We start from the raw sequence: 27,522 nt of genomic DNA on the forward strand, positions 1-27,522 counted from the left end.
CTAATAGCATAACACACCCAAATAATGGCAAGTTGCATTGTGGGTAATGTAGGCACCAGGTTTTAAGAGTGTGTGAAATAATAAGGGCAATATCTCTGAATCTGCTGCATCACCTTTGATACTTTTTAAAAAACCATCCACCATGAGTCAGCATGGAGGAGATGGTGGATGGTGTATCTACTAGGTGAAACACCTGCAAAGCTGCAGACCACTGCAGACTACTGTTTGAGACCAGTAAACAACAAAACTTTTCTTGATTTAGTGAGTCATTGCTGTGTTTTCAGCAACTTGTTTTGTAGTGACCTGTCACTGCTTTTCCAGTACGGATTGCAACCCTAAAACCAAGTATTTATGAGCCAGTACATTATCATAACCATAACCAAGTAGTTTTTGTGCCTAAATCTAAACACGTTAATCACAGCATTCTTTCAAAGTAAAGTTTTATCACAACCACAGCATAATAACATGCAAAAGATATGTGTACGTTGCTCGCAGAAATGTAAAATGCTGACATTTTTTATGGCAATTGGGTTTGGATTTAACAGTCCTGTAGGAGAGCAATAAGAAATCGGCTGTGTACTCTTTTACAAAAAGAAACACCTCATACTGTTAATTTGCCCACAGTTATTCATGAGAGCTACATTTCAGTCAGATGAGCGTCATCTAGCAATTACTTCTCATTTAGTCTTCAAATTGTTCATATCTTGGGGCAACCCTTTAGCTCAATAGCTCAACTGAGCTATGATGTGCACCCCTTATAGGCTGAGTCCTTTGCAGCGGTTCTGGTTGGGTTCTGGCCCGCAACTCATTGCTGCAAGTCTTCCCCTCTCTCTCCTACTTTTCCTGTCTAACCGGTTGTGCTACTGCGATGGAGTTTTAGGGCTACATTGAGGGAAAAAAAAACTTTTTTTTGAGACTTCAAGAATAAAGTCATAATATTTTGAGAAAAAAGTTGTAATTTTGCGAGAATACATCGTAGTTTTATGAGAAAAAGTCATAAAATTATGGCTTTGTTCTCATAAAATTACATCTTTTTTTCATAAAATTTTGACTTTTGTTTTCAAAAAATTCCAACTTCATTCTTGTGATATTATGGCTTTTTTTCATAATGTTACGACTTTATTCTCTAAATTACAACTTAACTCGTAACATTATGACTTTATACTAGAAATCAAACTTTTCTTTTTCTTTAACATGGTCCTAATCCTCTGTCGTAGTACTATTGGTAAAGGCAAAAATGCTGAAAAATACAAAAGAAATGCTCTATTCTTTAGACAGAATAGTTTTTCTCTTGCTTTGATGGTAAAACAAAACCAAAAAAAAAATCTTTCCTTTATGTTCATTACTCACAATACTTTGTTTATCCTTGAACCAAATGAGCAACATCTCTGTAATAACAGCTGGCTGAAGTGAGCTCCACAAAAGAGGAAGACCTGTGCTATGGGACACATCACCAGATCACACAAATACATGTTTATGTCATATTTCAATACTTTAATCAATGTGAGCTATCTGCAGGAGTGCTCAATTCTGATTAAAATAACAATATCATTTATTTCCATTTTTTTTTAAGATCTAACTTTTCTCCTACAGTTTTCAGGGACACCTTTTGTTAACAAAATCCTATTGTGGCTTCATGTGAGCACCATGTAGCCTTAGTGCATACCAGGAAATGACTTCACACGTTTCGGTAGGGGCTTTATTCATTTAATTTATTAAGATGCTACATAGTCCAACCAGGTTGGGTTATTTTTATACACCAGAGAGACTACTTCAACTAGGAATATTAATTTTCTTCTTGGATAGACTTATTTATTTATTTATATACATACAAAACAGTTTGCCGACTGCTTACATTGATCACGGTGATGGTCAGAGACTCCAGGACAGGTCAGTGTATAGTGTTTTACAACCCGCGCCCAGATCAATTAGTATTCACAACTAATTATTAATGTTTGTTTAATCCTACTTGGAGTAATACATTGGTGGGATTTACTGCATCAGAGCAGAACAGTGGTAAAATAGTCATCACATAACAGTATATTCTGGTACTTTTAAATTTTTTTTAATGTAAAATGTTCTGATACTCCAACCAGGATTCATTAAACAAGAAGAATTGTCTGCAAGTACTATGTGACCCAGGTCTGATAACCCAAGATAGGAGTATAGCTCAGGTCAGCTCTGCCCTCCCTCTAAGCAGCAAGTCATTCTCAACCCAACAACTTTACAGAGATACAGTAGAAACACAAGCTCATGTATATTTTAATCTCATACCGTCAGTCATATCCATCATCTTCCACTCTACTTAACATGAAAAGATGGTGGAATTTTGTCATTTTTCTTTCAGTTCAACGGTCATAGTGCACTCCTGCATCTAATGTGGGATAAAAATATGCAGCTCTTTTTCCTTCAGATATTAAAAAGTAGAATACCACCCTCAACTGATTTTCCCCTCATGCAAATTTGGAGATGAAACAATTTGAGAGTATGTTTTTGTTTATTTTTGACCAAAATAACCACTGGCTCTGGAACAGTACAATGTCATGGTGTGGTCCCCTCGAGGATATAAGCTAGGCTGTATGCACACACCCCCTTGCCTAAGAAAAGTAAACGTATGCATCAGGAAGATCAAAGGAGACACACTCTTAATGTTAGTGCATTAAACACGACTGAAATGAACAATGAACACGACTTCAAATGCAGTGAGGATATAACATTAATAAGCAACAGATAAATGCTGAACAAACACCCAAAAAACTGAACACAGGCCTGCAGTGGAGTGGAAATAACCCCCCCCCCCAGCGAAACTCACCAGCAGCAGAGAGCTGGAGCGGGCAGCTTGAAACACTCAGTTGATCTCTGACATACATTTGCCCCAAACAAAACAGAACGTCAACAAATGTATGGCTCAGTAGGAAAATATGAGAGAACAAAAAAAAAAAAGAGCTGGAAATGACCAAGGTCCCTTTGTGAGGACACTGAAACAGGACCTTGATGCTGTTAATGTTGTAAGGGAAACACAGAACCATTCGCCTCTACATGCACCTCCTGTCCATTTCTCACTTTATGTATACATGCTTTCTATGTGTGTGTGTGTGTGTGTTTGTGTGTATGTGTACACTCTTAGAAATAAGGGTTTCAGGGTTCGTCCTGAAGGACTGAGATTCTACCCAGAACCATGTGTTTCTTAAATAAAACTCCAACTTTTTCAACCTTTCAGGGGTTCTTTCAGAGACTAAGTGCTCCATTAAGAACTAGGGGTGATCAATCTTATCAATTCAGAGATCAACAATCTAATGTCATCGATACAAAGTTAAAACATCAATCCATATCATCATTTTTAGGATACGCTTTTATTTTGAAATTCTATGTCACCGTTGAACAGCGCCAGGCAGATGATAGCAAGCAGCCAAGATAATGACGATGAGGGTATTGTTATTAACAAATAAATCAGCAGTGTGGAAATACTCTGGATTTTGGAGAAAATACAAGTAAACAGTCAGAGTACATGTCATACGCTATGAGATAACAATGCCAATGTGAGATAAAATGTAACACAAGGTATCTGCCTGGCTGGGCATCTCACTCTGTTAACTTCTCGGTACTGCAACATTAACTGTTCTGTTTCAGTAATTTTGGGCTAAAAAACGTACATGGTGGCTAAATTTCAACCATGCTGCTCTGCCAAGGGATGCAGTGACTTTAACTAACAGTGAGTAAAAAAAGTACCAACAATACATGTAATTTGTTAAGATATGAGTAGAGAAAAGGCTGCTAGCCATTAAGCTAATTTATGCAATGAAAAATGCTTGAATTGATCATATGTGACTTGCATGTTTTATTGTTATTTATGTTTAGTATTTATCTTCTATGGCAAAAGCAAAAAAGACGGGAGTGGCAGCTTCCTCTGTAACTGACTGTTACAGAAATGGGCAGATAATATTGTTTCATATTGGTCGCAGGTCCCTGAATTGAATTAATTTAAAATTGTATCGCAGCAGACTATTATATCAGCAAATGTTTTTTTTTCTCTCTGAAAAACGCTATATCGTTTTTTGATGAAAATTGTGATTTACACCCCTCTAAGGAACCCTTTATGGAAGAAAGAGTTCTTCAGGGATTGTTGAAAAGCATGGGTGTTTAAATCAGCCTTCAATCAGGTCTCCGCCCTTTAACAAAATGTTTACCCATGTTTTGTAGTATATAAAGAGTTTCCTGGTAGAATCCTCTGAGCGGGTTCTTCATAGCACCCTTAGAAGGTGTTAAAGTGTTGGATATAACCATTACACCACAGAAGGCTTCACTGTGGAACCTCTCATAGGGAGTACTGGGTATAACCCTTAGCAGGTCGTTCTAGTTATAACTCTTAATGTTGGGTCCTGGATAAAACCCCCTGAAAGCGTTCCAAGTGGAACACTTATAAAAGCTTCTTTCAATAACCAAAAAGGTTTCTCCTATGTGTTCAAGGCAAAGAACCCTATATGGTTCTAGTTAGCACCTTTAGTTCTGAGAGTGTTTATACTGTAGGGTGTATGTATGTTAACTTACTGTATATTAACCTCCATCTTGGCCTGAGAATAACTTGCCCAAATAGGTCACAAGGCAAGCTTTTCATCTGAATAACATTTACAGAAATGATCTAATCCTACAAATCTGGAGCTCATTTCTGGTAGCTGCAATATTCTTAAATGCTTCTTAAATGCAACAAAAAAGAAATTACTTAAAATCATAAAAATGCAACACAAAACAGAGAAAGAAAAAAAACTGAAAATGTAATTGTGCAAACCTACAGCCAAATGACATATTATTATCACCATTATAAAAGCAATTAAATTAGATTCAAAAGTCCAGATGCAACACTCTGTGTGTGAACGCATGCAATCAAACATCCCCCTCTGACAACTGGGGGTGTGGTGAGCACTGAGTGAGCGGTGATAGGAATCAGGTAGAGTGAAAATAAAAACAACACGAGGAAAGAAAACCCCTATGGTATAGTGTTTCATACAGTGATCAAGGTTGATCTACAATCAAAGACGAGCCGATTTTACAAAGCCTTTGATTGCAGGAGTCAGTTTGATAGCCCTGTGTGTAACCCCGACTGTGTGGATCATCTCTCTGGTACGTCCCTTCCTTAAAGGGGGTTTAGCTGGAAGGAACACCTGGATATACTGTACAGTGGGGGGGATTACGTATACATATACATCGGCTCTGGCCTCCGTCGTTTAGAAAAAGAAACAACAATACACTAAAATGACATTCACACAACTGCAAACTGACTCAGTCGCACCAACACCACCTTGCCGGTGTTAGAAAATTGGTCTGGATCACGAGCATTAAATCATGTTTCCATTTCCCCCTCCCCCATAGAACCAGTCATCTATATACATGAAACTCTGGGAAAGAGGGCCTGAATGATTATGTGATGATTACGTAGAGGCAAGACCTGTAACAGTAGGTTTGTTCATATCGTTTTTTCTTCTTTATTTTCTCATACATTACCTTTGTTTTTTTGTTGTTGTTTTTTTTTTACATAAATGAGACTGAATCAAAACTAGTATCACCCCCCACCCAGCGGATATGGCATATCTGATCCAAAATCCCAGACCCCGTGTTTGTTTTCATCCCCCTGAAAGCATGCTGCGGCCGACCGAATTGAGCTGCCACCTACAAGACCAACTTGCCAACGATGACGCCCACCACGAAGAAGAGCAGGATGAGGGCCATTGTGCGGGCGCTAAAGCCCTCGTCTTTCTTCATGCCAATTGAGGAGTGCTGAGATGACATCACGTTGCTCTTCCGCATCCGCAGACCATCGTCCTCCTGAAACACGGAGAAAAAAGAGAGTGGTGTAAGCGGGGTGACAGAAATAATTGAGCAATGATGAAAGAAAGGGAGCGTGTGTGAAGAGAAAAAAAGGGTGGTGGTGGGAGTGAAATAAGAAGGGGAATGAAGAAAAATAACAAGAACCAAAATATGACATGAGGGGGGAAAATGGTCAGTTGTCAATCAGTGGATAAGATAAGACTATTTATTTACAAGCTCAAAGAAAAAGGATCTGCTTAAATCTTCATCTGACCCAATCCCCAGAGGACTGCAGAAGGCGCCAGGCTTTAACACACTTCATTTCCCAGCAGCGGGTGGGGGGGGGGGGGGGCTCTCTGTTAGTTTAATCTCAGCCACAGGAGCAGCCAACAGTCGTTCTGCCTCTGGCAAGAACTTAAAGGGGAGGAGGAGGTGGTGTTTGACTTTCTCTTAGCTGTCTGTAGTGTGTGTGTTACTCATTCCCAACCAAACCTTGACAAAAAACTTTACTTCACTGATCATTGTGATTGATGGCATACTCATTGATTTGAAAAATTGCCTTACGAGCTCTGAACGCTGAGGTCGGCCACTGATTATGGATCTAAGTAGGTGCACTTAACAATAAACCTCAATCTTGAGTTACTGTCTCTATTCAAAAGAAATGCAGCAAAGGGTGGAGAGACGCCGCAACGTCATTTGGAACCACCACTTTGTGTGAATTAAATTTCCACTTAATTTGCTTATCTTAATGGAGAACATCAATCAGGATGAAAAAATAACCAAATGTGACTCTGGATGTTCAGTGATGTCATCTGCCAATTTTGATGATTGAGATAAAAGAGGAGCTTTATTTGCTCATTCAGTCTGTCTTTGAGTCCTGAAGTCCAATCCTGAAGTTAGGTTGTTTTGAACTACACCATGAGTAACAAAATTTAACGTACAGAATGTGTTAAAAGGTGAAACTAAAAGTTGATTAATCATTTTGTCGGTCGACAGGAACAATTTGACGATGACGTAATTGTTTTACTCATTTTTAAAAGCAAATATGGCAAAAATAAGCTGGTTTTAACATCTAAAGTGTGAATATTTGGGCTTCTATCAAAATGAGATATCTAACATCATATCATGTATCATCAATAGTTTACCACTACCACTAACTGATGTCCTGATGTACAACAGGTGTGTACATGTGAGAATGACATAACAGTAATACAGTTACCCGGAGAAACCCTGGGAGAAGAACATTGTTTATCACGATTGTCTGCCGATTTTTGGTAGTTTCCCGTGTTGCAGTTCATTTGGGATGTTGTTTTTCTGTTTTGTTTTGGAGTTTGTATGCGTTTCTTTTCTTTTTCTTTTCACTGGCTTTACACATGCAAGATGGGAGGATGTTTGTAATTGTTTCTTGTAATCCCATGTGTGATGGGAAAAATGATTTGGCAAAACATGAAAATAAAAACTAATGAATTAATGACACAAGACTTTACTGTCTTGAAAAAAATTGAATAATTAATTGACTTTTGTCTTTGAGTCATCTCACTCACCCTGATCTGTTTGTTTTCTTCCCGTAGCCTCTGAGCCTCCATTTGCAGCCTCTTACACTCCTCCATGATCTTCTTTACCTCCCCATCATCGAGGGTGGAGCTCAGTGACTTTGGAGGCAGCGTGGAGGAGTCTGACTTCAGCAAGCTGGACGACATCATCTTGTTGGACTCCATGTCATGCTGTAAGTGGGTTAACAGGGCGACAAGTTATAACACAACAAGTCTGTCTGTTTGCTGCTGCAATGTTTCCATGGCGATTCTGACCGATGACTTGGCTGGTACACCGAGGCAATTTTATGTTTATATTTGAAGACTTTCATATACAGTAAAGCAACACAGAGCCTCCTCTCAAGCCGCCTATCTCCATGTTGGTGGGAGAGTTCACCCTGGGGTGCCTTTCATAAGCGGATCAAGCTGGTTTCTATCAGCGTTATCTCCGTCAAAATGGCTCTGTGGTGCACGGTGCTGACTGGGAGCCGTGTGTGTGTATCGCCCAGCTCAAAATGAATTAAAAACAACTACCGCTGGTCCTTTTCCCTCCTTGTGTTCATGAAACCAGTAGACTCGGCTCATATCATGACGAGATAATGTCTCTGCAGCTGTGTGGGGTCTGAGAGGAATCACAACAAAAATAAACTGCATGTGAGAATGAACAAAGTGGCTGCTGATGCCTGAGAGTGTGGGGAAAGAGAGGTGGAGGTGGAGAAAAGTGGAGAAAGGAATGAAGTTTAATGCTTCAAATTTAGAAGTAACATAACCAAGACAGAAAAAGTGACAGAAAGAGAAGAAAAGAAAAAGAAGTTGGGAAAGTATTGAGGCCTTTGCACACTAAATCGACATTTTTAGTAAAAAAAAATAGCTTGTTTAAAGATAAATAAATGTGTAAATGTGAGTTTTTTCAGTCACATTTACACACCAACTTTGGAACTTTCTCTGTCATTAAGGTTTTCAGGTTCAATTTTAGCTTTTTTTTTGTTGTTTTTTTGCATCCGTCTGTGCGTGTGTGTGTGTGTGTGTAATTTTGAGCCCATTTCTGATCGAATTTTTGAGCCGCACCACACATTTTAGAGTGTGCCTGAATTTCAGCTTCATCTGGTGTTGTGTACCATGCAGTGTACAGGGGGAACGAGGACAAATCATGGCTTAATAGACTGCTCCCGATCAGCAGTCGAACATTCGGATGAGTTTCTGTCATGCCATAAATTTTGAACAACCATCATCAGGCTCTCACACAATTGAAGCGGAGCCACAATTTGATTCCCCAAGACCAGTGCACGTAATCAATCATACAGTGTATACCCGGCTGCTTTCTTGATGCTGTTAACTTGCTAATGTGTTTGTGTGTGTGTGTGTGTGTGGGTGTGCGTTTGTGAAAGACACAGAGAGGGAGACAGAGAGAAAAAGGGAACCAAAACTTGGACTGACCCACTTTTGCAAAAATTGACTTTTAAGCTGTTTTTGAGACCTCTGTCTCTACATTATTGTGAAATGTACTTCCACTAGCAAAATAACATATTCCTGCCCCAAAGTGGTCAAACAAATCTGTTCTTACAATAATTAATACCCCGAATGGCCTGCAAGCATAGACAGGCTGTTTAATTTTCTATCTTACAGTATAAGCACTCTGGTCATGGCTTGAAAATCAGACCACAGTGTAGGCAGATAAATACAGAGCTTTCACTTTACATCGCAGACGATTTACTCATATAAAAATATTTCTAAAACAGGCTCAAACTGTACAATGTATGCCCAGCTTTATACATACTGCCAGTCGTTGCTGTATTGAGGATCGAAATCAATAGTTCAATAAACTGTATCAGACTTGGTGTGCAAGGTTTATGTTTTATCGGGTGATTGATGAACATATACAAACAATATAGACCCGGTGTGCAAAGGCCTTTAGAGTGCAAAATGTAAAGGAGTGATGAACGCTGAGATGGGAAAGGATATAGACAGAGGAAGAAAAGGCAGACACAGCAGAGCAGTAAAGAGGTGGAGTCCTGGAAAACAACAATAACCATCATCTCCCCATAAATAATGCAGCCCCTCCTTGACACAAATATTAACAAGCAAACAAATGTACTGCGCAGAAAGAAACCATAAAAAATGAATCGTTATGTTATGAAATCAAGTAGCATAAACGATAATAGATGACATACCAACAATTAAATCACATTATGGCACTGTCTGCTGCTGAGGCCAATTAGTGTGATTTTTGAAAAAAAAAAAAAAAATGAAGGGAACAATGAAACAAATTGTTCCTTGTAGTGTCTTTGATATTTGATCTGTAGTGGCAACAAACAGCGACGTGCCGAGGCAAGGAGAGAAGTGGAGAACAGCGTGTGCTTACCGTTTTCTCGTTCTCCACTGGCATGTCAAAAACACACCTCAATTTGGAGTCCATCAGCTCATCTGCTTTGGCCTCCTTCCACTGGAGGGACCAAGGACCGGGAAAAAAAGAAAAAGAGCATCAACACATTATTTCTTTATCATTTAATCCAGTCAAAAGGGACCATTTACAACAGTCTGTTATTAATGGCTCTACACAGGAGGATGATAGCTCAGATAACCCTCCTGCTGTCTCCCATATTAATGTTTGACTGTGTAAACTCCTTTGACATATTAAACATATTCCTACATGAACACTCATTTAGGAATTTAAGTAGTAGGTTTCTGTGCCGTCTGGCTCCAACTGAATACAACATTGCATTTATTATTGAATGACCAACATTTATTTTTCTCTCTTTGATTAAGACACTTCTAACTGAACCCCTCATTTCCATGATTTAAGAGATGCATTTATTCAGATGGACTGCAGAATATTTTTTGTTAAGTTTTTTATTTTAATTTGATTTTTTAAACGTGCAGGATGTCTACAGACTGAACCAGGAACACGCACGCCATCTGTCCAACACTTACGTTTAACGGTTTGCTTATGGTGGTGCATGCTTTTTAAACTAGATTTTTTTTGGAATTTAAGATGTATCATCTTACTGTGCGTTCACAAAAAAAAAAATAAATAATTGCGTCGCGTGTTTATTTTTGAGCAAACTTGCGAAAATTCTCCCTCAGCAGCTGAGGTTGTGCTCAGAGCCATTTAAGACATTTATTCTAGCGCACTAGTTGCGCTTACGTTAGCCAGGAGAGGTGGCTAACGGCTAGCGTGGTTTGCAGTGATCAGACGCCTGGATGTAAACACGCAGGCTCCCTACTCTGAAGCAGAGTGAACCAAGACGCACACTCTTTATTATTTATGTCAAGGCACATTACACGCCACCTATTGTGTACTCTCCACAATAAAATACCAATTTAGTTACTCAGAGCGTTTTGCTCAGAAGCAAGTCAACAAAACTAACTTACACAGGTGTCTTCTCAAAGCTTACCATGTAACTTCGCTTTGCTCACTGATCTCCAAGCCCTTCAGGTCTTCTGCTCTGTCTTTGTACAGTACTGACGTTGCATAAAGCTCCGTGTCTCAGTACCGGCAGGAGAAACCCAAATGACACACTATTGCAATACAGCCTTAATCCAAATTCTTGCTCAAGTTGAAAAAAAATTCAATTTGCACGAATACGCATATCAGGCGTTTTCGTGTCCATCGCGCCGCCCGCCCTGAATTCGCGTCTGTATGCATCTTTGCATTGATTTTGAATGTAAACATGCTCGCTTCCGGTGTGAAGGCACGGTTAGATTTTGATCATTTACATAATAAATAGTAATTTACAAATATCCCAGGTTAAATCATTTCCAGTGCATAGTTTAAATCTTTTAGAATATGTTCATTTCTCTGAGAAGATCAAAGGGGTTAAATCTAACAAGCCTCCAGTGGTTCGGAAAAAAAGTGTCGGCATACCAATGTTTAGGGGGAAAAAAGCATTTCAGTGGTGACAACTATGAAAACATTATTTTGCAGATGCTTGCAAAGTACAAGTTTCAATACAAGTTAATCAGTTTTAACTCTGTTAACACAAGCAGATCTGGGAAGCAATTTACCATCCATATGATCAGTCTATCTCTTTTGTGCTGTTCTTCAGAAATCTGCCTTCATTTAAATGTGTGTGTGTGAGTGTGTGTGTGTGTGTGTGTGTGTGTGTGTGTATTTTCATATGAGTGTGAGTCATAGTATAATACCAAATTCCTAAAACACTTGTTGGCATGTTAATGATGATTTACTGTATGTATATTGGCCTGTGATTGCAAAGATGACTTAGAGACCACACACACATTTACGGCTAAACGGTGCTCATTGTGTTTTTTATGGCTGTGTGTCCAGACTGAGACACAGCCTCTTGTCCAGGCTGCCGATCGACTGCCTATTTCTTTACAGTTAAATGCAATGGATGTATTTCCTGAGTCGATAGCAGTGTCTGCTGTACGAGCAATATGTGTTTCCTTTTTGTGCAAAGCTGAAGCTGCTAAAACATAGGCTACTGATGATGAGAACTGATTTTTGGAAGAAGATACACTCACCACTCCCTCCATATCGGTCATGTCAGGAGGTGCTAGCACGGACTGGACCATGAACTTGTGTTTGCTCTTCTCATTTGGGTCATAGTCGAAAGGCTGCAGCATAACTGAAACACAAAATTATGTCCAAGGTCACACATGACACTACCATAAACTTCATATCATAGGACATTTTATGTTTTCATTTTTATTTATTTCCATTGGCATTTAGTAACAACATAAAACTAGGATTAACAGGAAATATTAGCTAAGCAAAAAAGGGGTAAAACTTGAATCCCTGAGGCCACAGTGTGAGAAGAAGTCCCTGTATGACTATTATAGTAATTATGTTTTGTTGTGACTCCCTCAGTTTTATTTACCTTATTTCAAAACCTCATCATCAGGAGACTCTGGAGAATGTGTCAAATAAAGTGTCTTGATAGTATCATTCAAAGTGCTGCAGAGAGGCAGGAACATAATATGATTTGTGGGTAAAATCTGTTGTCCCAAATACAAAACAAACTCCAGCGTTTAAGCAGACACCTCTCTTTGTCAGCAGTTTTCCATCTCTCTCCTCTTCTCGACTCTGTGTCCGCTCCTTGGATTAAAACGGAATTAGTGAGTATCAAATGTGTGTTCATCAAAAAGTTTCTCCAAGTTTTCGAGGCTCTATGCTCGCCCCTGCTGCTCGGAAAAAAAAGCAGTGGAGATGATTTATTTCTAAGTTTGTGTTACCATGACGGCGAAACACTGACGGATCTACAAATACCCCAGGGGGTAATCTTTCTAACAGCTTCCAACCCTGTCTTTTTCTTTCTTAACATTACATATCGCTCTAACAAAAAGCAGGTGTGGGGCTGGAATACGACTTCAACCCATCACCACATCAGTCCTCTCAGTCAGTGGTGTGTTATTTGATGTCATTCCAATGACTGAGAAGGTATTTTAAAGCTGTAGCGGTGATTTACAATGATCGCTTTCTTATGTCAGTATTCAAGTTGAGGGTGGAAGTACAGAGGGGATGAAAATGGCTATTGATGGGTGATCTTTTTCTCCTTTGACTTTTTAAACAAGGGTGTAATTGAAAGGCATATTTTGAAGTCAGGACCAACTATGTCTACAATGCCTGCGTGATTCTTTGGCTTTCACTCTAAACAAATGACCTCCAAATTTCAAAGCCGGTGCAGCTATCAGGATGGTTTTCATATATGGCACATGCCAATTCTCCCTAGAGTGGAAAACCTCAGAGATGTAGTGCACCATTACAGCAATCAGGGCAGTTCAATATCGCAAACCAGAAACAGACGGCATGAACAGATTGAGAACGTCCTGTTTCAGTCAGACTCAATTTGCACGGCCATCTACCTCAAGTCCAAGGGGACAATACTAGAGAATGGAGGCAGGAAGGCATGTAAGTTCTTTGAGCAACAGTGAATAGCATGAAAAAGGTCCTGAGCCAAAGTCTGAGAAGGAAAAAGCAAAGCCACGGGAGGGAGAAATAGTGATTTAAATCATCACTGATCGACAGCCTTTGAACACACCTTCACAAAAAGCTACTTCTGCTAATGGTGTGATTTAGTATTCCTGCTGGGCAATCATTTATAAAACTCACAGAGGCTAATTGTGTTCAACACGGTCAAGCAGGATGGTAATCGCCTGCCTGCTTGTTGATGATGAATGGAACCATTAGAGGGGTGAGGGAGGAAGGTAAGAAAACTTTCCCTTCCTGTCACTAATTAATTGTCTCCCATGAGACAAGATACTCACGACAGAAATACCACTGATTATTTGTGTTGAAGTGCTTACAGAGGCCCACCCATGGAATATGACTATTATAAGGTCTGCAAAAGTCTCTATTGTCGGGCTGCAACTTAAGATCAATTCTCACTTCAGTTCATTTAAGAATAATAATCTGCCATTACTGAATTAATCAATGAATTACTTGGTCAATCAAATGTAAAGGAAAAAAAGTTAAAATGTGTGTCCAGTTTTTCTCTGAAAAACATTTAAAAAAACAAGGAAATAATGACATTCCTTTCTCTGTGATAAGAATCAACAACAAAACAAAACAAAAAACAGTGTGTCACATTTAAGAAGCTAGAACCACAAGTTTTGGTATTTTTTGTGTAACTGATTGACTGATTAATAACCTAAGTGTTTCGGCTCTTCTCTGGGTATTGGGTGTTAGCGTTGTCAACAATATTGATTTACTGGTACACATCGATTCTTCATAGAAAAGGTTTCAATACTAACTTTCAACAGTCTCCATGTTGGTACCAGCTTTCTCGCTCTCTCTTATTGTTGTCATGTTATATCTTTCTTATATTGTTCTTTTACAGGTCCAGTGTGTAAAATTCAAGGAAATATATTGACAGAATTGGAACATTATATCAATTACCACATTTTTCTTAGTTTATAACCTGCAAATAACAAGTCTTCAGTTTTTTGTTTTTAGAGTGTGCCATTTACATCTACATAAAGAGCGGGTCCTCCTTTACAGAGTCCACCATGTTGTTTCCACAGTAACTGACAAAACAAACACTGATAGGGACATTTGTGTTTTAGCATCAACCACCGTAGTTCTCATTCTCCCTTCGCAGAGAGAAGTTTTAGTTCTGCAACCTCAACGCTTGTTTCCACTAAATCCTACACAGTGGACCTTTAAATTCAAAACCAACATGTATGACCTCAATGCCAATTGTACCCTTTGAAATCTAAAATGAATCAAATATTGATATTTTTCGAGTTACTGTATGGAAGTGAGAAATTCCATTATCGTGACAACACCATTGGGTGTGACAAAATTCATTGCTCAATTCCACACAAATCATGAGTCATGTGACATGTCCTCCATACAGGAACAGTAACATGAGAATGTGCCCTCCATTTCCATTTTCAGTACTATGTCACTCTGTTTCAATAAAAGTATAAAACATGAGGCTTCATTTCCCTGACACACTTAATGTGAATGCCTAGCAGCATGGCAGAAAACAGAAAGTGTCAATGATCTAACAAAAAAGAAACATGTCAAAAACAAAAGATTAGGTCTACAATCAACAAATTCAAAACAAGATATGAGGTGAGTTCACTTTAAAAGCTATGACACAAAATGAGATATGACACTCCACACCATACAGCTAATTGTTACACCCTGATCTATAAGAGTAACCTTTTCACACTTATTAAAGAAGCCTTACTCGTAATGAGGGAGCTCCCTGTCTACTTTGTTCAATATTACTCAACACAAAAATCCTGGTCAAAGATCAGCAAACCTACCGAGACACTATAGCGTGGGAATGGGGAAGAGAGTGAAGTCGACCGGTGCTGTTGCGATACAGGCCTAGAGGGAAAACTCACCAGGATGTAAGAGCTAACTCTTATAAAACGTATTCATGTTCGGGCTTCTCAGAGTAGCAGGATCTCACACTTCTGATTGTGCTCTCCTGGGTCCATCTAATTCAATATAATTCAAAAGGGGGAAAAACTGCTCATGATACACCAGCAAACCTATTTCAGGGCAGGAAATAACTCAGGAGTCAACAGCTTCTTATCCACAACACTGCAGGAATCAGCTACCGCTTAGAGATTAAATTATTTTATAAGAATCTAGTTGTTGGGAATAATAATGGATGCAGCTTTTAGATATTAGATATTTTTATTGTGGTATGCTTTTTTTCTTCATGCCTCCCTTGAAATCATAACAAGTCCCGAGCACGTGAGACAAACTTCTGACATATTCCCAAGAAGAAGCTCAATATTTGTGGACACAAGGATTTTTTTTTTAAACATTCACGCCACATATTTTTCCACTGGATGCTGCTACATAACACCAATCAACCTCAGCAACATTCCTGTGGTTATGGCTGTGTTGAACATATAAAGTTACTGCTGGGTTGAGCTTCAAAAGCACTGTGTGTATCCTCAGCTGAGCCAGCAAATGACACATCTCGGGTTTGTAGGTATCCTGTGGCAGACTGTTTCCCTTCGCCTCAATGCAAGTGGATGTCTGTGTAGTTTTTGTGCTGCTTTGTTAAAGATTACAGGCCAGAAAACCAGACAAACTGGAGTGCAACAAGTCACAGATCTTTTGCAATCGCCTTAGATGGAGAACAAAAACTTGGGAATGACTTTGTGCTTTCGGAATATCTCCACATAAGAACATTTCTTTATCAGTAATGTTGGTTTGACAACCAGGCGGTGTTTATTTCACTGACTCAGAACAGTCTGGTATGTTGAGATTTTTATCAATTAACTGTAATGTAAACAGCAAGGCAATCCAGGCACGGGACAAATATAAGGACAAATATATCAACAAGAAAGGAAATACTAAAAAGCAATGTCAGTCTTCTTCAGGGCTTTATTTAGCCACCACAATGAAGGATTTTTAATATTTCCTTCCTAAATTATATACTCTTAAATTTTGGATTGCCTTTCTGTTCATCCTGTTTTTTCCCCCGTTTTTCAAGTCCACCCACTTTTTTCAATCTACGTGTAATTATACAGAGCAACCCATCACCTCTGTTTTCCTGACTGTAATATAGCTTTTAAGAGCAGAAAGAAAGAGCACTTAAAAGGTGCCCTGCAGGGCTTCCTTGTCAGCAAAAAAGTTATGTTTACATTAAGCGTTAAACAAAGCACATTGTGCGTATCCTTGAGGTCTAACAAACAAGTCGAATGCTTTTCCTTTAGCATAACATAGTTACAAAGCCAAATATTACTGCACTCAAGTTAAATAGAGTGCAAGTGTATTACAAAGGTGCAGATACAATATTGAATCACTACCAGCCTATAATTGAACAGTAGTGGAGATACTGTGGCAAACTTTAATTTCATTTTTTGGTGGCATTTGATAAAATGTTTAAGGCAGTACAATATCTTTACCATTTGGATTCAGCCACAAAAAGACATGTAAAATATGTTTATAAGTCTACAATGTTTGTTACAATGTGGAAATGGCACAGATGTTGCGCTAAAAGAGAACCGTTTTTGTTGTTTGTTAGTCTCAGACAGTAGTCTGCAGCTTGAAAGCAGTCTCACGTTGATATAACATGATGCACATCCCCTCCACTTCCTGATGATTTAAGTCAGCTCATATACATGTAATAGGAACTACCTCCCTTTAGAAAAGTTGATATGATACGTATGACACATACAATTGTAACATACAATGCTAACATTTTCTTTTGACAACTGGCCTGGTTACCCTCAGAGCTCTTGTTTCTACATAGCATAGGCGAAGTCGCATGTGCTGTTTTGCATGCCGAATTAAAATGCAGCGGAAACCACACCCAACTGGATGTGGAGCACACCTTTTTGTAAAGGTGCATTTTATCCCGCCCTATGAGTTACTACAAAGCTAACAGCAGAGTCAGGTGGCCTTTACTAAACCTGGGTTTTTCATAAGAGTAACTGAACAATGCCTGCAAGATAACAACCCACAACCGCTTGTAAACCACAACCACTTGTTGTCCTGTAAATACACTTCTTTCAGAGCTCTCCGCGCTGAGGGAGGTTACAGACCATGTCTATACTGTATGTTTGCCTATAGTGACTATATTCTAAGAAAAGCAATGTCCCCCTTTGGGACTCAAACCTGTAACCTTTCTCAGCCTAATAAGGGTGAAAAATGAAGGTAACTGACAGAGGGGGCGGTGCTGATTTGTCGCCCAAAGCTGACTGCAGGCCCCAGTGACACAGTTTGCAGTTGCTGACACCAGATAGGGGAGTTTGTAAAATGAGTCTGCGTCTGTAAATGGCAGAGGTGGCACAGTGTGGAAACATTAGCCTGTACCTGTCTCCCTCAGAGTGCATGGCTGGTAGTGAGGTCTGCCAGGAGAGACTGGGGAAGAGATTCGGGGGAATACTTGGTAGCGAAAAAACAGTGGTGTGCGTGTTAATGTAAAAAGAGCAAACTCATTCAGGATACTAGAGAAACAATAATTTGCCTTTCTTTTCACAGATGCTTGGTCTTGAAATCAAGACACAAATAAAAAGTCAGTGATATTTACATAGCCTCACGGGTCACTGTTTAATCGGCTAGGGCTACAAAAATGATTAAATCTCAACACATACCTATTAAACCTTATCAGAAATGACACCTTCATGTTCCTTACTTTGTCTGACCAAGAATCAAAACACAAAGAGCTATACAGAAAAGACAGCACATTCCTCGCATTGGAGAAGCTGTAAACAGCAAACATTTAGTATTAGACTTGATAAAAGACTAAAAAATATAAAGTATAAAAACTGTCAAATTATTTCTCTTGTGATCTCCTAATTGTTTTAGCCACAGTAGCAGCTATGTTTTAAGGTAGCCTGTAAGTTAATAATAATTACCTTGAGGGGCCCTGCTCAGCCCCTCTCCTTCAATTTTTACCTGAGACATTGATTGAGGTGCCTGCATCGATGATTCCACTGTTTGGCCGCACACAGTACCGGCGCGGCGCTGTCGTCTTAACCTTAAAACACACATTCCTGTCTGTTGGGTTGGAGAGCTTGAGATTTGTGGTGACCACGTCTGAGAATGGACCTGTGAAGAAGGAAAATAAGGTGGACACTTAGAAACTCAAAAACATCACTATAGTTCTCCTTATAAAGATTATACAATTTCCTCCAGAGACTGACATCTTTTCAAGAAGAGTAAAAAAGTAAAAAGAATCATCAAAGACTTGAGGCAAAGACAAAATTTACAACTACACAAGTCACACAAAATGGCAACAAATCATAGTAACATCAATTAAAACTGGAAGGAGATCCATTTTAATTTTGATGTTGGCCTGTGTTAAAGAGTTATGATCTCACACACATTAATTTCAAAATACCCGGTCTATTCATCACTCAAATTGTATGAATGCCAAATGGTTGGAGAAAATGACACATGTACAGAATAAAACTGCCACTCGCACACAAACTCAGAAAAGCTCTTACTGTGTGAGCCAAGCAGTCAGAAGGTATAATCAAAGCAAATGAGTGTCTCTTAGTCAACTGAAGAAAATACATGAAAATGCAAAGCCATCAAAATGCAAATCCATCATCCACTGCAGCAGAAAAAGCACCAGTTTGAATGAAAAAAAAGAAAAAGAATTTACACCCAAGCTCAAGCAGACACTACTCTCATACAAAATGAAAATACTGTAAACACTGTCTTTATACTGTCATATCAAGGAAGAGAGAAGAGTGGGAGATCTATCGGATTGAGAAAATGTGTGGAAATTATAAATATTATGTTGTAGTATATGTTAACATTAATACTGAAAACCTTTTGTCACAACAGAGAAGTACATGAGAGCAACAGAGAAGTAAATAGGAAAGTTTGCCAAATATTTAACACAGATTTGACTGAAAATACCGTTATACTGTGCATAAACTGCAGAAAAAGACTTATTTATGGTTTTTCAAAATAAATGAGATGAGTGAAATACCAGTGGGTAAAGCCTATTAAAAATAAGTGACATGTATGTTAACACATTTAAATGTGGTCTGTCAAACTCTAACTGGATGTGACTGTAATTATAACAAATTCTTTTTAATGCCCACTATTTGGACCTTCTGTTGCACATTTTCTTTATTTGACCTGACATTTAAGATAAACAGGGGTTTGCCGCCAATTCAACAAATGCATATTTTTATAAGTTTGACTGGAAGTTGTCCTCAAGATAAATAATTCCAGTCTGTTTCTCACATTACAACTCAAAATATGGCGTCTCAGTAACACACCCTGGTGAGAAGTGGATTGTTGTAAATATGTCAAGGATGCAAACAAAGCCGTCTGCTTTTTCGTTTTTATTTGACATTGCTCTCTAGATTGATTTTGACTTCTGATGTCTAGTCTGACGATTTGGTTAGGAAAAACAATTCTAGAAATCAACTTACAAAAACATTTTAAGAGTGAACTGTGATCCACAAATCACAGGCCTCCGACGTTGCACTACCACGATCAGAATAGCTGATGCAGTTTGGCTTCGGCCAATTACAGATATCCTTGTTGATGCAGGCCACATATCTCTGAGGCTCTCACAGGCCGGATGCATTAGGCTGCACAGACTTGTCAATAATGCAGAAAACCCTTACAACAAAAGCCACAGTAACAATGTGCAAAATCTAAAAGTTGAGTGAAGGTTAAGTGAATTATCCACCCAGACTGCAGAGTGTTTTTAATAGGGCACTCACTTTTTTAAATTCATTTTAAAAATGTAATTCGTCTACACCATGATTTCAACCATTGTTGTTCCTCCTTGCCCCTGTATCAACTACTTCTTTTTTAAACTTCAAATAAATTGGTTCATTTAATTTTTTTTAATAATATCCCATCCCTGGGAAAGTCCATGTTTTAACACATTTTCCTCCGGTATAAACCTTTGTAAAACACCTGGGTAGACAGCAGCTACATCCAATTTGTGTCTACTAATTTCTATTGGTTATGAAATGACATGGTGGGCAGTCAAGGTAATGAGGAGATGAAAGGAATAAGAGGCCTGGGTATAACCTGCAAGTTCACATAGCAAGATAAGACAAAAAAGAAACGCATATTTGTTGCCTGATGTTTGCATTGTTAGTAATTTGGTATTTGCAAGAGTTAAACCTAAAATGGTCGATCACTGCTTCAATGAAGAGAAGTATCAGTCGAGAGTACAACTGTACAGTAGGGCTGCACAACGTGAGGAAAATATGCAATATGAGATAACGTTGTTGAATATCACGATAACAACATTACTTGTGATAGATAAACAGATCTTAAAGTGCACTCAATTCTTGACTCAGACTTTACAACATTACCTGTTGTGCCATGACGTCTCTCCTGTTTCTCTCCTGTTTCCGAAATATTGCCAGACAGCTAATTTTTAGCCATTTTCGGTTTGAGAGGAAGCATTATTTGATTGACAAATCAGCAATAACTCTTTTTTGGCTTTTTTTATTGTTTTATTTCTCTGTGGGCGCTTTTATTTGGCACACAAAGATGCCATCTCTATTCTTAAAGAAATACTTTATCTACAAAAAAACATCAGTATATCAATAAGATGTGTGGTGTATACCTTGAGTTTGTGGAGAAAATGTTTTTCTTGCATGCCTCCTTGTAAAAAAAAAAAGCAAATACATTGATTTAGTGATTGATTGGAGACAACGTTTAGCAACAGCAAAACATTATCAAACGTCAAGTGTTGTTTTCTGTGGAGGCATGTGAGAGACACAATTTTTTTTTCACAAATTCAAGGTAATACTCCATGACAAATTTATTTAAAAATTTATGGGTGAAGTATTCCTTTGATCAAAGATTTGATTATTTCAGTTGTTTAACAGCCATTAATGAGCACAGCACCAGACCTTTATGAATGGCTGAATATACGATCTACCGGCGATGGTTTAGAAATTCAGAGGCACCAGATAAATTCATGAGTATAGTTATTGCACTCACATTCAATACCCACCACAAGCAACCTCCATGTTGCTGTAAGGTTTTCCTTTCACTTTAATGGTAATGGCATTAACAGAAAAGTCAAATCTGTTTCATACGAGAACTCTTGCATTAACACTGTAAAAAAAAAAAAGACCAAAACCTAATCCAGCTAATGCATTGACCCTGGAGAAAGCCAAGAGTCTAATGAGCCTTCTTTGATATTATCAGCACATTATACACATTGGAAGGGGTGCAAATTCCAAAAAATCTCAGTCTATGTGTATTACCTAAGTGCTTCCTTGCAAAACCACAGTTTTAAATGTCTTTAATCTATTCCTGTTATTTCTGTCAAAAGTTTCTTTAGTGATCAGACACTCCAGAAACTGCATAGCGAAATGTATCCCGATCGCTACCTGGCAAACATTAGTCACTTCGGTGTTTTTCCAGTACCTCTAGTGAGAGCAGAGCTAATTCAAAGTCATGACGAATGAATGTATGACTTCCCAAACCTAGCGAATACGGTGCCAATACCACACACTTTACATCAGTTGGACTTACGGAAACTAAGTTTTCATTTTTGGGACTTTATAGTTTCATTAAAAAAACACATAAAACAAACATTATTCATGAATTCTCCGTCTATGAAAGAATTTATTTTTTGCAGCATATAAAGATCTACACATAGTGACCCACCAGCATATAAGTAGACATTTAAATACTGGTGGATTTTTTTTTTTTTTTGACACATTGATAGTCAGGTGATCTTTTTTGTTTGTGAAAACATTCTTCAGAAAAGCACAACTAATTACTTCTTCAAAGTGTTGACAGTGAACGCATTTATTTACCAACTTCCAGCTATACAAATATAATTTTAACATGATTTTCTGCTACATTACCACAAACCTGAAAACTCAGCCTGGCCAGGTTTTTTAATCAAGTATAGTTTTCTAACAAAACAACAAATCAGGCCACTCCAGTAGCTATTATGGCTTGCAAAACCTTTCGTGGTTGAGAGAGAGGCACACTCACTGTTCATGAAAACATGGGGCTATTTCAGAATTAGCACATACACCAGATTCAAGATAAAGTTTCAGCTCAGCAAACATCCAGAGCAACTGACACTTCCCTTCCCCTTTGAGCAAAGACAGAGAGGAAACTCAGACCCTCACAAGCTTGGCTTGACTTCTGAAGGCTTTTAATGAAAGGGACTCACGCCACCGACTACTGTACACCTGATCTACTACTTCCTGAGGGTTTCTCGGATAGCATCCAACTTTTGGAAAACCACAAACGCCAGTTAAAAACTATTATGAAGAGCTAATATTTGAAGTTGTCATCTTCCAAGTTTAGATTTTATAAAAAGCAGATATAAAGTGAGGAGCAGGGAGGTTTTTTGCAAAGATTTGTTAATAATACCCCTGACGAAGATAAAAAATTCATAAAAACTGAAGAAGTCCAGTCCCTAACACTTAAGCATTATTTGGCCCACAAAGGATCTGAGACCTAACAAGCTACTACTAACAGACTCACTCTTGATTTCCTGATGTTTCAGAACGTGTGCTTATAACTTGAGTTAGCATGTGATCTGTGGTGTTGTCGAGTATACTGAGAAGGCACATAATTCCTTCTGTCTCATGTATTAGCACCTATGAAGACACATCATATATGTCTATGCTGCTTGAATCTGAATTGCTGGTATGTGTCCACTAAAATCAAACACTTCAAACTTACTTTCAGTCAGTGGTTTCACCACAGTTATAAATCAATGCCCATTAAACTACAGGCACCCTGAGTAACACTGCTTCCGTTTCATAATGCTTAGTTACCTGTTATAGTTTAAAGATGGTGATATTCTGCCTTTTCTTATGTCAACAAATGCCATGAAAAGATAAAAAATCAGCAACGAACTGATCCTATTAACAAGTATTGCCTGTGTAGCCAACACCTGAAATAGCTTAATCCCCCCAAAACTATTTAGAATTACTATTTAGAAGTAAATGAGCCTTACATTGCATGGCATGTTCTTTTATTTCAATGGATTACTTTGATTGAATTTCACAGCCTCTTGGTGCTGTAAATACTCACATTATGTATAAATCTGTGGATGAAAATACTAGTACAAAACCTGAAAGTCCCTTAAGATTTTTTTCAACCACTGACCTTATTTCAGCCTTCTAACCAAAAATAAATAAATAAATAAATAAATTAACATTCAAAAAACTCATTGACTTCAAGATAAGGGAACCAGAGGTGCTGAAATAAAAAGTTCCAGATTTTAGGACTCAATCCTGGGGTACTCTAGATTTGTGCCTGTTTTTTTTGTTTGTTTGTTTGTTTGGTGTTTTTTTTTTTTTAGATTTACATGTTCAGTAGAAAAAAATGACCAACAGGCAGGGCAGGGAAGTTAAAAAGGATTGAGTGAAGAACTAATACATTGTTCCTTTTGGGTGATATCATAGCATTTGTTGCCAAAAAGAAAAATGTAGAATAACACAAGTGTTGTTCCTATAGTCTCACTGGTGAAACAGACCTACCCGAGGGTTAAACTGACTACAAACAAGCTTTCAAAATTGATAGCAATTTCAAAACAGCTTCTTTCTTTGCCTGTGGTACATTAGTTTAGAATACACTGAGGTGTCTAAAAGTGGAGAAGAGAAAATAACAGATTTGGTTGAGCAAACTGTATTGTAGTATGTTTTGCCTCTGCTTTGTTCATTATATCCATCAGGGCACCTTAGTGAATATTATCACTAATGCAGGCTCACTCAATAATTCTGTAATTCCATAATACCATGAAACTGTGATATTTCGTGAGACAACATACCGTGAAAATCTCATACCGTTGCATCCCCACTATATATACTAAAATGTGTTGAATATGTCATTACACTGTAATCATGGTAAATAGCATGAGTTATTAAGGCAACACCTTAGCTGTACAGTTGAACATTTATGTTATGTTACTTTAAACTGGCAGTTTGCATAAAAACGCAATATAACCAACTTGTAATCTTATCCATTGTGTGATCTATCAGATCAGTTTGGGGGTGAATTGTCAAGTCATCACACTACAATAAAAGTAAGGATGTTCCGATCAGATCCGTATCAGGATCAGTATCAGGTCTGATCAATGCATTTTTTAGTTGTTTGGGATTGGTTATTTTGAGCACGTGCCCCGCCCAATCCTAACTGGAATTGTGATCAGAACCACAGATATTTTTAGGTTATTTACTTTGTAAGTTTTATTTCGTAAAACATTATATTGAAAAAATCCTTGGGAAACTGTTTACATTCAGACATTTTTCTTGTATTGTATTGCAGAGCAATTAAACAGTCAAGGATATACACTGAATTGATTTTTAATTTGTTTAAAGTACTTGATGTGTGCATTGTTCATCTGAATTAACAAGGTAAATACAATTATTGGATCGTGATTTGATATTAAAGAGATATATCAAATGACTTGGATCAGGATCGTGGCAAAAAAACTTGATCAGGACAGCCCTAAATAAAAGTTGCTTTTGGGGCAAACAGTTGTATATTCTTTGGGTGCTACTGGTTCTTTTAAGTGTCATTTTGGGCGTGTTTAAATCATACACAACTTGCCACATTGTATTTGGGAGACCTACAGTTGATATCTCTGCACCTCACTACTGATAAGAGCAAAAGTTTTACTATGTTTTGAGGTTAATTGTAACTGAACAAAAAGAAAATGCATCACAATATTTAGCTTCTTAATCCAATGTTCAAAGTTCAATATTTCAAACGGTGGTAGGATCTCTATAATCTGTTGCAAAACGGAGTAGCATATGTGTTTATGTAACATTATTTGGGCCTAAAGCAACGTGACATCTTGCAGCCAAAAGCCGAGCTTCACTAAAATGTCTATTAGCGATTGTAAAGCCAAAGCGATCAGCATGTTGGGCATGTTGATGACCCGTGGCTAACACATATTAAGTAGCAGGGGCTGTCCAGTTATTTGGTCCTGTGAGCTGTCAAGTTATTAAATGACAGCTGGCTGACCAACAGAGCGAGACAGCCAATCAGAGAGCGAGCTAATGTTAGCTAGCTAGACCTGCTAAGGATGTTGTAACTTGTATGCAATGAGAGGTAATGAAGCTGAGAGGCGAGGCGTGTTGTTACATATTTATTATGATCGGTATTTCCCGGTGGACACGTGTGTTGTGTGCTGCACTTGTAAACCGCTTTAAAGGCAGTTGCTGCAGCAGAAATGTGTGACAGGGCCTGGCTAGCCTGGTGAGCCGCTGGAAGCTAATCCAGCTAACAGGCTAGCTAGCTGTCAGTTGACCCGCCGTCCTTTCAGAGCAGTCTTATTCTTCTCATACGAGGGCAATATTGTCAAAATGTAAAGCCCGGCTTCTCCCCCGTAACACTGATCTGCCCCCCCTCGTAACCCCGCTGGCAGAGGCAGCTCCCCCCTCCCGTCCAAGCCGGGCCCTCCCCTCTTACCTCTGAATTTCAGTTCGTGCTGAGGCTCCAAGAGCAGAACCTGTTCCGGCCTGGCCATATCCCAACAGCTGGAGCGGGGCGATCGCACTGCAACCAGTTCCTGTCCGTTACCCCCGTGTTAGGATGTTGTTGAGTGCTGCAACGCCAATAGAGTTGTTTTATCAATGAATAAAGCAGTGGATATCCTGTCCCCCCCGGTCACTAGTGCTACTCGAGCTACTGACGGCTGTTGTGATGCAGCAGGAAGGGAGCGAGAGACAGCCCGGTGACGTCACTGCCTCTGCATAGCCACCCAGCGGGGAGGGTGACAGGGTGATGATGGGTGATGCCAGGGTGCACCCAGGGCTTCACCTCAGGTTTTAGGAAACCTCAAAACATGGAGGTTTTTATCTCAGTCTCCAAAGTTCAGCATCAAATAATCATGAAGGGTGCAAACTTGCAAACTCTCTTAAACTCATAAGAGTTATTATTCTGATGGATCCTTTTGTTTAACATGGATAGCACTTTCATAATGAAATGCAATTTTTACATACAAAGTATGCTGAGGTTTTTTTTGTTTGTTTGTTTGTTTGTTTCTCTTTTTCTTCCTTTTTGGTACATTTCTTGCTTTTTTTCTTTCCCTCTCTCCCCTACATCTGAGGGGAGTAATGGGAGGTGGATAATATTCCTCTTTTTTTGTAGCCGTCTCAGTGCTGTTTCTCTTTTCTTTTTGGAAAAAATTTAAAGTAAAACATTTTTTAAACGTATGGATAGCACTTTTAAGTGGTGAAAGAGAACTCTCTGGTCTTTAACTTAAATAAAAGTAGTTCTGCCAGTGATGGATTATGTATTTGAAAGCCACACTTGTCATTTAAGTTTTTATTCAAGTCTTTGGTATTAATCAAACATCATATGAGGAAAAAAACAACAACAGACACTTCAATATAAAAATACAATCATCTAAAAAAAAACACACGCACACAAACACACAAAAAAACAAACAAAAAAACAGCCAAACAACAGCAACAATGTATGTATCTCAGCACATAAACATAACATAACAAAACATATCATCTAGGGGTCTACCAATGTTGGTTTTTCAGGGTCAATAAAGAAACCATTTATTAGTACTTAATGAGACTGATAATTGATATTTGGTACCAATATGCAAATACAATACAAATTTTAAAAAAAAATCTGTCAATATTTAGAATTTGGAATATAATAAATCTAACTCAAAACTTTGTTTAAATGCCTTTGGCAAATGTTCAGTCGAAACTGAGGCTTTCAGCATCACATACAGCAGGTTCCCAGTAACTTTTTTTATTAAAGTCAAGTGAAAATTTAAGTAAAAAATGAATGAATAAAAATAGCTCCCTGAGATTTTACAAAGTAAAAGTTTCTCCCATGCTGACACTTTCTTTGCATTTATTAACTAATTTTATCAGCGATCATTAAAATAAAATGGCATTACAAATAAGTCTTTTGATTTCTCTTACATCTCCATAGTAACAATAAAACCACGAGAACTTTTTTTTAAAGATGCTATTACAGTATTCCATGTAATCTCATAATGGAATCACTTTGTGTATAAGTTGGCATTGGCTCTTGTCTAATCTTTATCTGATGACTTAAAAAAATTTAGTTTCTGTCAAACTTGCTTTGACATTTCCTCAGCATGAAATATTAAAAAAAGTAGTTGCCCTTTTGAAAAAAAAATTTTTTTTGAATAACTTCTGTGTTTCTATCAACAGTTGTATCAATTAACATTTTATATTATTTTGAAAAAATGTACATTGCAGCAGCCTGGATGAAAGTAAATTTTAAGTCTAACAAATATTCAAATATTTGGGGCTTTAATGTTTTTATTTACATTTCATTCATAAA

At 38.2% G+C, this 27,522-nt stretch overlaps 1 protein-coding gene across 1 annotated transcript; it reads right to left on the minus strand.

Moving 5' to 3' along the window:
* Positions 1-5,232: 5,232 nt before the first annotated feature.
* On the minus strand, positions 5,233-25,905 carry vapb (VAMP (vesicle-associated membrane protein)-associated protein B and C). Its single transcript, XM_042505102.1, has 6 exons — positions 25,657-25,905; positions 18,169-18,321; positions 11,817-11,920; positions 9,697-9,777; positions 7,347-7,526; positions 5,233-5,820 (listed from the first exon to the last, which is right to left on the minus strand). The coding sequence occupies exons 1-6, from the start codon at positions 25,712-25,714 to the stop codon at positions 5,665-5,667; spliced, it is 732 nt and encodes a 243-aa protein (XP_042361036.1). The 5' UTR covers positions 25,715-25,905; the 3' UTR covers positions 5,233-5,664.
* Between the last annotated feature and the right edge of the window lie 1,617 nt (positions 25,906-27,522).

This window comes from Plectropomus leopardus, chromosome 2 (assembly GCF_008729295.1).
Source record: "Plectropomus leopardus isolate mb chromosome 2, YSFRI_Pleo_2.0, whole genome shotgun sequence".
NCBI classification, from domain to species: Eukaryota; Metazoa; Chordata; class Actinopteri; order Perciformes; family Serranidae; genus Plectropomus; species Plectropomus leopardus.